The sequence below is a fragment of the Paramisgurnus dabryanus genome, chromosome 5 (assembly GCF_030506205.2).
Source record: "Paramisgurnus dabryanus chromosome 5, PD_genome_1.1, whole genome shotgun sequence".
Classification (NCBI taxonomy): Eukaryota; Metazoa; Chordata; class Actinopteri; order Cypriniformes; family Cobitidae; genus Paramisgurnus; species Paramisgurnus dabryanus.
In genome coordinates, this window is record NC_133341.1 from 5,928,267 (window position 1) to 5,937,505 (window position 9,239).

A 9,239-nucleotide genomic window follows, 5' to 3' on the forward strand; every position below is an offset into this window, starting at 1 on the left:
ATGTAATCTTCCTGATTTAATAACGTAAAATACAAGTCTAAACACAAGCACCACTTTTCTGAATGATGATAATCACAAACATCCCAGAGTTTGTAAACCAATTGTTTGTAAAACATATTTAATGCTAACTTTACTTACAAATTCAGAAAATATTTTTTACAGTGTATAAATAAAACGACATGAAGGAAGTTAATTCCAAAATGTAATTAATTGTACATGGTTTAGCTGCTAGTTTTAGCAGCTACCAGTGACACAGAGTCAAGAAATAACCAACCACCCACCCCTAGGTCTGCCAATTTTTTGCCAACCCCCAATGATAATCGATCACCTCATCATCAGGGAATCAAAAGAAAACCGGTTTATCCGGTTTTCACCAGCGTGTTGGGTTTTAATTCCAACCCTTGCAGTTCCTTTGTTAAAATGCAATTTAAGCAAATCTAGGCCTACTACATACGCTGTATGTTATTTTAAATGAATGTTTATAACTTATAAAATTAAGTGGATATCGGGTAAATTAATTTGACATATGTTGATATAACCTGGGCTCTCAAGTCACACGCTTTCACCATGAGAGACACGCATTTCTGTCAGTTCACACGCTCACACACCAAACCTTGTAAGCTTTTTTTCACGCTGAGAAGTAAAATAGAACTTTTCCTGCTATACAATTAATAAAGGAAGTGCTGGTATATACAGAGCATTTCTGTCGAGTTTAGCAGTAAATTTTTAGGTGTTGTCAACTTTACGCAGCACCGCAAGAGCCGACAAGGATATGACATCAGAGTACCGCGAGAAATAAAGCGGAGGAGGTTGGTTTTAAATTGCTCTCGCGGTACTCTGATGTCATCCACTCATGTTTGAGTCTGTATCAGATGAAAATACAGATTTTGAGGAACAACTTATTGTTTGGAGATTCTCAGTGGACGTTTCTGAGTGGTAAATTTGTTTTTTCAGTATGGACCTGCAAAACGCCAAATGCATAAAATAAAAATTAATTAATATTGTAATGTCTTAGCATGATATGCTTTCTAAAATGTTTAAAAATGAACAAATCAGTTGTGCGAAACTACACAGAAATATTTTTTTTAATGAAACATATTCAATGGTTTCAGTGCCTCATGGTGGGGTTAAACCCCTGGTTCAGTTTAGCCCATCTGGTTCACTTTGCCACACAACCACCGTTTTGGGAAACTGCCTAGCTTAGTAATTCAGGCTAATCTTTAGCTAAATCATGCATGGTTTTCAGGGCCGGAGTGGGGCCAGTTTTCAGCCCGGGAGTTTCAGGCCCAAGACCGGCCCACTTTTTCCATAGTGTTATTCCAAATTAGCACTTTTTTCAAATTGGATAAATAAAGCAACAGTTCAGCTCTTACTACAGTTTTTATTAATATCATGGTTCAACAAATAAGGTAAAAGTTAAATAATATTTCACTTAAGATGAGAAGTTAACAAAAATATTCCTCTACACTCTAAAAAAGGCTGGGTTATTTTTTTACATAATGGGTAAATATTGGACAGAACAAATGCTGGGTTAAAAATAACCCAATGTTGGGTTGTTGTTATGCAACCATGGATTATAATAAAAACAACCCAGCATTGGGTCAATTTTAACCCAGCAGCGTGTTCTGTCCAATATTTACCCATTATGGGTCAAAAATAACCCAGCCCTTTTTAGAGTCTATTCCACAAGGAAAGGTTGATAAATTATTAGCATTGCTAATGCTATGAGGCCTATATGATTAAAAAGATGCAAATAGAAATAAAAAACCCAGTCCTAATTAAAAAAGAAAACAATTTGACAAAAATATTGAATCCAATATTGGGTAAACATATAGCATAACAAGTGATTTATAAGCTTTTTTTAGGCTGGTCATTTTTGACTGGGAACACAAAGGGCCCTATCTTGCACCAAGCGCAATTTACTTTGTCAGTGACGCATGTATCATTCGTATTTTGCGCCGGCGCACAGCGGGGTTTTTCCCTCCACAGATGCACGTCAGCAAACTAGGGAATGAACTTGCGCTCCCTGGGCTGTTCAGCGCAAAAAGGAGGCGTGTTGCGGCGCAAACCATCTCTTATGCTATTTTGCAGTTTCAAAAAACAATTGCCCTACTAACCAAAAAAAACTAGTCTAAAGTCAGTGGCGCGTTGCGCGTGGTTCATTATGCTATTTTAAGGGGGCATGCTTGACCATAATGTATAGCGTGCACAACGCGCATACACTTTGCTTATCTAATCTACACAGATGCAACGGTTATTTTTGCAAATCATAAATTGTTACACTTAAAAATATTAATACACGAGATAAGGGGAATCATAGTGGTGAGCATTGTGGTGATAGTTTTTATTTATTGTGTGGCTGCGTTAAAAAATTCTCATGCAAATAACGATTAAAATATTTTCATATGTTTGTTGTGTGGCTGTATTACGTTTATTTTATGTAAATAATAATTAAAATGTTTTCATAAGAAACCTTAATTTATATGAACTTGATTTGTAAGAGTACTTTGGGGTTGGACCTTGCTTGCGTTTCTTGGGTCCGATTTCAAAGCCCCCAAACCCTTTCAGCGGTGAGGGTGGACGCAGCGATGTCCTCTGCTGGCGTCAAGTCCTGAGGCAGATCCACCTCCCGTTACACGGCGTGCCCGATTTATGCTGGCAAGCGTGGGATTCCCCCGTACAAGGACGTCGGTCTCCTCGGCTGTGAACTGCTCCTGGCGTGCGCCTGGTAAATCCGTCATAATAATAGCAACCCGCCATGGAACTTGCGCCCTTGCGTTTAAAGGGAATGTTGGCTAGCGTTCTGATTGGTTTATTTGACGTTACGCCCAAACCACACCTATGAATAATGAACCTACTTCAGACCAACCCCTTATTGATTTGCGCCCCCGGCGCAAGAGTTATTTCTCACGCCGGGAAAATAGCAACAGCGCCCAAGATCCGCCCACAAACTCACTTGCGCGTTGCGCTTCGCACTTGCGTTTCAGATCGTTAAAATAGAGCCCAAAAGGTGTTATAGGGTTCAGAACACAACCTGATGGTTAAATAACTTTAATTCATGTTGTTTATTCATGGCCTCCTCATTTTCAGCGGGGAACTGGCTTATCTGCTGCTCAGAAGATGCTTTCATAATATTTGCAAAGTCTATGAATCGCCATATATACACAAAATATTTTAACTAAAAAAATGTTGACTTGTTAATAGTTTGACAACGGTATTAGCCGAATAATTACGTTGCTAATGCTAATCATTATTAGGCTTATTCTCTTTAAGTTACCTGTTGTCACTTTTGTTTGTCCTCTTGAAAATAAATCTGTAAGGTTGGCACATTTGGCAGCTCCTCCTCCAATGGCTTTTTTCCTCAACCTGTTTTTTTACACCCTCCTCCTCTCAGACGCGTATCCTTACGGTAGGGCCGGCCCAGCCTACCGGAGAAAAGTTTTGGAGAAGACGTGCTATGGACCGAACCAACTCTATGGGAGGGGAGGGGAAAACTCCCTCACATGGTACAACCCATGCAGAGGCTGCGCGCTGCAGTGTCAATGCGAAACGTGTGAAGTGTCATTTAAGAGAAGATAGATTTATTAACGTGACAAATGTAAAAAAAAAAAAACTTGACCGGCCCAAAAGTGAAGCGGCCCACCGTGAATTCTCCCGGTTCTCCCGACTACCCACTCCGGGCCTGATGGTTTTATACATTAGCCTATCACCAATATTTATGGTATAAATATTTAGACCTGGATAAATCTACTTTGAAATAACAGCCATTATACCTGGTATGTATAAATTTTACTTTGATATGATAAAAACTGTTTTTTGTAAAAAAAAATCATACTTTAATCATAACTTTTTAATTTGTCCTTCTCTTTAACATAGCCAAATATAAATTATGGTTGCTACCTGAATTTGTGGTCACATGGCTACAAATCTGTATTGTTGCCTAGATAAAGGGGGTGGGTCAACTTACCCAATGGCTCACTTTGCCCCACTCTCCCCTACTTGGTATTGAGAAACGGCCATTGTTTACAGAAGCCGGAGCGCGAGCTACAAACTACAGAGCGAGTGCGCGGGTGCACAATGGTGAAAGATCAACACACGATGTAAATAACTAAACCAGTGCTCGCAGTACAGACACTTTATATTTTAGCGTACTGCGTACCTTCACTTTCTTTTGCGTGCCACCACTTCTCATGTTGCTGGTACTTTGCCTTAAAGAGTCAAAGGGCGTTTCTATGTGGCGCTGTGCAGACAGTTCGGCAACGAAGACATCAAAGTACCGCGAGAGCAAGTCGAAATGTTACAAATGGTCCGACTTTACCTTTGCTCTCGCGGTACTCTGATGTCATACGCCGACCAGTCAGCGCCGCTGGAAGGCAGGGCCGCTGGAAGTCATTTTGAACAGGGGATGCTGTGAATTTTTTTAACAAAAAACCTATGAGCCTATAGGCCTATTTAAAATACATTTTAAAAATAAATACATTGAGATTTACTACTTTATTGTCATATACACTTTAGTGCACACAGCCAGGGTCTGAAACACACAGACATCATCAGTTCTCAGATGAATATGCGCTATTAATCAGAAGCAAAAATACTTATCCCAGGGGGAATTACGTTCGTTACAACTTCAGATATACATACATACAACATATTTACATACAACATATAATATTATAACAACATATAATATTAATTAAACTTCACAATTTTCATTGTCCATGCAGACGAACATATTTTACTTTCGTTTTTAAGTTAGGATCACACGTCGATTAAAAGTGGTAAAATATTCTCACATTAACATACCTAGTATATTTTTATATAGATCTTTTTTTTCTTAATAGTACTATTACTGTCTTTTTTTAAACTTATAAATAATTCATAATTTGAACAAAAATAATGATGGGTTTAGTTCTGATATTGTATACTTTTATTAAGAAATACATGGTGTATAATTAAATGTTTAGAATATATTAGGCTTTATATAAGGTTTGTACTGTAAAAATACTTTATTTGTAACAAACAAAATATAAAGAATTTACAAACGTGCGGAAAGCCATTTCAGCACTTGGACAGCGAAATGTTTTTTTTAAAGCATTACTTAAAATGTTTTCTCATCTCACCATATCCACAGGTGCAGAGTCATTATATACAATAAATCCGTTGGGTAGCATTTAAAAAAAAAAAAAAACATTTAAAAAAAGATGCATTTGTTTAAAGCAAAGCATTTATTTACTTGCCAGGCTACAGGTAAAGCAGCTCTTAACGCCTTCTAATGTCTCATTATCGGTCATCATTTATGTCCAAGAGACTCAATAATAATCTGTTACATTTTAATCCTTTAATTTTTCATATTAAAAAGCGTTTATGTGCTTCATTTTTGTGCTGCTGCGCATTTATGTATGTGATAAACAAACCCGCGTTGTCATTCCGTTAATACGCATATTATCAAGGCGCTCTTTACTCTAGCAGAAAAAACTCGCGTCACGCATTGCGCAGGTTGTATAATAGAGAGTCCAAAGTCTCTCATGAGCTAGAGGACGAATATCCAGGGAGTTCAGTATTTCTGTGTGGGCATGCATCAGCGAAAGGTGTGTGAGTCTTTTCAGGGTCATGGTGCTGCGTACCCATGTCTTCAAAAGACGCAAGGCAGAGAAAGTGCGCTCGGATGAGGCCACGGATGGGTAGGCACAGACAGTAATGAAATTAAAATCCAAAATACACGTAATAGCGTACGTGTGTCAAAAATAATTTCCTAAAATATTTATAAGTAATATATAAATTGTCCAAAATATTTTTACTTAAAAAAATATATCTCTCGCCTTCCGTGGCCATGCGTCAAGGTCTGGAGGAAAAGGATACCTGCCCGGATCCCACGCACGCAGATACCCTCAGAAAACGGCATATTTATTAACCCTCACCGCATTTGCATGTTTGTAAGTAGTAGAACCCTGCGTGATGTTCGCTGTTACAGTTTTTACTAAAAATATAAAAAATCAATTGATATTTGACGTCTATTAACAATAATATATTTATATACAAAATAAAGTTGTATGGTCATGACTTGCACATTGCTTGTATTGCTTTAGTTTAATATAAAGTTCTCTGTTCGCTCCACTGGTTTTTTCTAAAGAATAATGTTTAAACTTTATTGGTGGTGGTTGAGAATAATTTATATTGCAGAATAATGTATATTGCATTTTATCGTAATATAAATGTATCATATTGTTATTCTTAATATAAAAGAATACTAATATATTTTTTACAACATTTGTAACTTTAAAACATACATATAAAGATGCTTAGTACAATAGCTTTGCTTCTGACAACAATTGTCTGTAATAAATCAGTAAATCAATCACAAAATGTGTTGACAGTGGCGGATAAAATGCTTGTCAATTCAAACAAAACGAAAGGTGTATAAAACCGCTTTAATTAACAATAACTAAACTGTGCTCTTTTGCATACCTCTACTTCTCATGTTTTTCTTTATACCACCTTTATCTTTTTAAAATCTTGCTACTTTTAGAAATAATTTGTTTGCATTTTTTGTATACTGCACACTTTATTTGCATCAACTATATACCCATAATAACATTTTCTACGTTTTTCTTTCAATAAAGATAAACATATTTATTATTGTCTTAACTTAAAACGTTGTTTTTTAATTTATAAATTAGATTTTATATAAATAACTTTTAAAAAGTGTTGACTGCGAACGTCTGAGATAAGATATCTGGAAGGAGACGCGGTGTGTTTGTCTATATAGGCGCAGTTTCTCTGTTCGCTATTTTATTAGAGGTAGTATACGTCTATAATATATGTACATTTTAAATTAAAATGTCTGTTCTATTTCTAGCCATTTATTTTGGTTTGACCAACTAAAAAATACATAAGTGACATTAAGAGATTTTATAAAGTTACTTTAATCCATTATTTTAGTGATATTTACAAAGCCACTGAATATTTTTACAGTTGTGAATTACGGCTGAAAGGATTAAAAAAAATCATAACACTGACTGCCTATATGCGCAAGAAAGGTATTATTAAAGGTATAATAAATATAAATATGTAAAACTAAATAAAGATATCATATGCCCACTGTACAATATGTAAGCATAGGCCTATGTTTTCTTGTTCGCTCTGCGTCGGTTTAAACGCGGTTTTTCTATAGGATAATTTTTAAACTTTATTGGTGGTGGTTGAGAAGAATTCCTCTTGCCATATGTAAAGCATTTTAGCGCAATATACATGCGTCATATTATTGTTCTTATTAATATATTAATATACATGTTTAGTTTAATAACGGTTCAAACATGTTACTTAAAATTACAGTAAAAGAATGCTATTTTCCGATTCCTATCTATATAATATAACTTATTAGTTTATCTTAGGAATACTTTACCTTGACGATTACTGAATTGTATTACTAAACGAAACGATTTTATCACTAGTAACACCCAGTTTTAGCATATAGCCCTCTAGCATTTCTTACCGTCTGTTTACTTAAACCTGCCTTCTTTGGCGATCTAATGGCAGATTCATCCGAGGTATGCTTTTCTGATCTGTCCACACCAGATCGGGAAGCTGTGAAGGAGGTGCTGCCCGGCCTTCGCAGAGTCAGCATGCCTCACATCACCCTGACCACAGACACTCGTAGGCGGCCGAGGCGTACTGCGAGCCAGCACCCGTCGCGATGCAGCTTCACGGACCGCGTTCAGGCGAACGGAGACGCCATCGCCCAGCATGAAAACGGTAAGACTCCGCTTGTCATTGTAACCTGCACTACTTGCCACATGTACAGTTTAGCTTCTTCCGTCAGCATAGAGGGGTTTTCATGTGCTAAGTGTATTGAAGTAGTAAGGCTGACGGAGAAGGTTGCTGAACTTGAAGCGCGCATCCGAACGTTAGTTGAGGACAGTAAGACCGCTAATGTTAATGTTACAAACACTGTTTCGGGTGCGCCTAGTGTTAAGCGTAATACACATGGCTCGGTTCCGACTTCAGAGTCAAGGCGGCTGACTAACTGGGTGACTGTCAGGCGGCATAGTCACATTCGGCACCCAAATCACGCTCCTGTTTTAATATCAAACAGATTTTCTCCACTCAGCAATACACCGGCTGAGACGTCTGTTAAAAGTGCCCTGGTTATTGGAGATTCTATACTCAGGAACGTTGACATTGAGGCACCAGCCACCATAGTCGATTGTATACCGGGAGCCAGAGCGTCTGACATTAGATCCAAATTAAAAGTGCTGGCTAATGCTAAACGTAAGTTTTCTAAGATTGTTATTCACGCCGGCACGAATGACACCAGACTCCGCCAGTCGGAGATCACAAAAGATACTATTAAAGAGGTGTGTGAAATTGCAAAAACAATGTCAGACAATGTAATTTGCTCTGGTCCCCTCCCCGCCTACCGGGGGGATGAAACTTACAGTAGATTAGTGTCTCTTCATGGCTGGATGTCAAAGTGGTGCCCTCAGCATAACGTAGGGTTTATAGACAATTGGAAGCATTTCCGGGGAAGACCTGACCTGCTAAAGAGAGATGGCCTCCATCCGTCTCCGGAAGGTAGTGCTATACTCTCTAGAAATCTGACCAATAGTCTTACTTTTGATATAGTCTGACTATCCAGGGCCCAGGTCAGGAAACAGACAGATAGGCTTACCCATCAGTCTGTTAGCTGCCTTGACATGTCAAGATCACATATATCCCAGCACATAGAGCCTTTTTTACCAGAGTACCAACACATCTCGACTGTGTCTGTTCCTCGAACAAATAAATACAGAGCACTGTCTACCTCGTCTCGTACAAATCTTATTAACATAAAATTAGAACACAATACATTAAAAGATGAAACTCAAATGTTAAAATTCGGCCTTCTTAACATTAGATCGCTTACCAATAAAGCAGACGATTACATCAGTTTAAACGAATCCACCCCACAAGACTATTATTATAAACACGTTCCTCGTCTAAAAGGGAGAGGGGGTGGTGTAGCTACAATATACAACAAAATGTTCAAAGTAAACCATAAATCAGAACTAAAATTTAATTCGTTTGAAATAATACTGTTAAACATGGAAATAACTGATCGTAACAACAAACAGCTTTCGTTCATTTTAGCTACCATATATAGGCCTCCGGGCCACCACACAGATTTTCTTAAAGAAATAGCAGACTTCCTATCTGAGCTTACAGTCACTGTAGACAAAGCTCTTATCGTTGGTGATTTTAAC

General features: G+C 37.7%; 1 protein-coding gene across 1 annotated transcript; it reads left to right on the top strand.

Moving 5' to 3' along the window:
- The first annotated feature begins 7,457 nt into the window (after nucleotides 1–7,457).
- On the top strand, nucleotides 7,458–8,846 carry LOC135748727 (uncharacterized). The gene has a single exon (XM_065266998.2). The coding sequence runs from the start codon at nucleotides 7,530–7,532 to the stop codon at nucleotides 8,625–8,627; it is 1,098 nt and encodes a 365-aa protein (XP_065123070.2). The 5' UTR covers nucleotides 7,458–7,529; the 3' UTR covers nucleotides 8,628–8,846.
- The last annotated feature ends 393 nt before the right edge of the window (nucleotides 8,847–9,239 follow it).

What these genes read in the sequence shown, in the direction of transcription:
- LOC135748727 (XM_065266998.2), top strand. Translation starts at nt 7,530, where the DNA reads ATGGCAGATTCATCCGAGGTATGCTTTTCTGATCTGTCCACACCAGAT.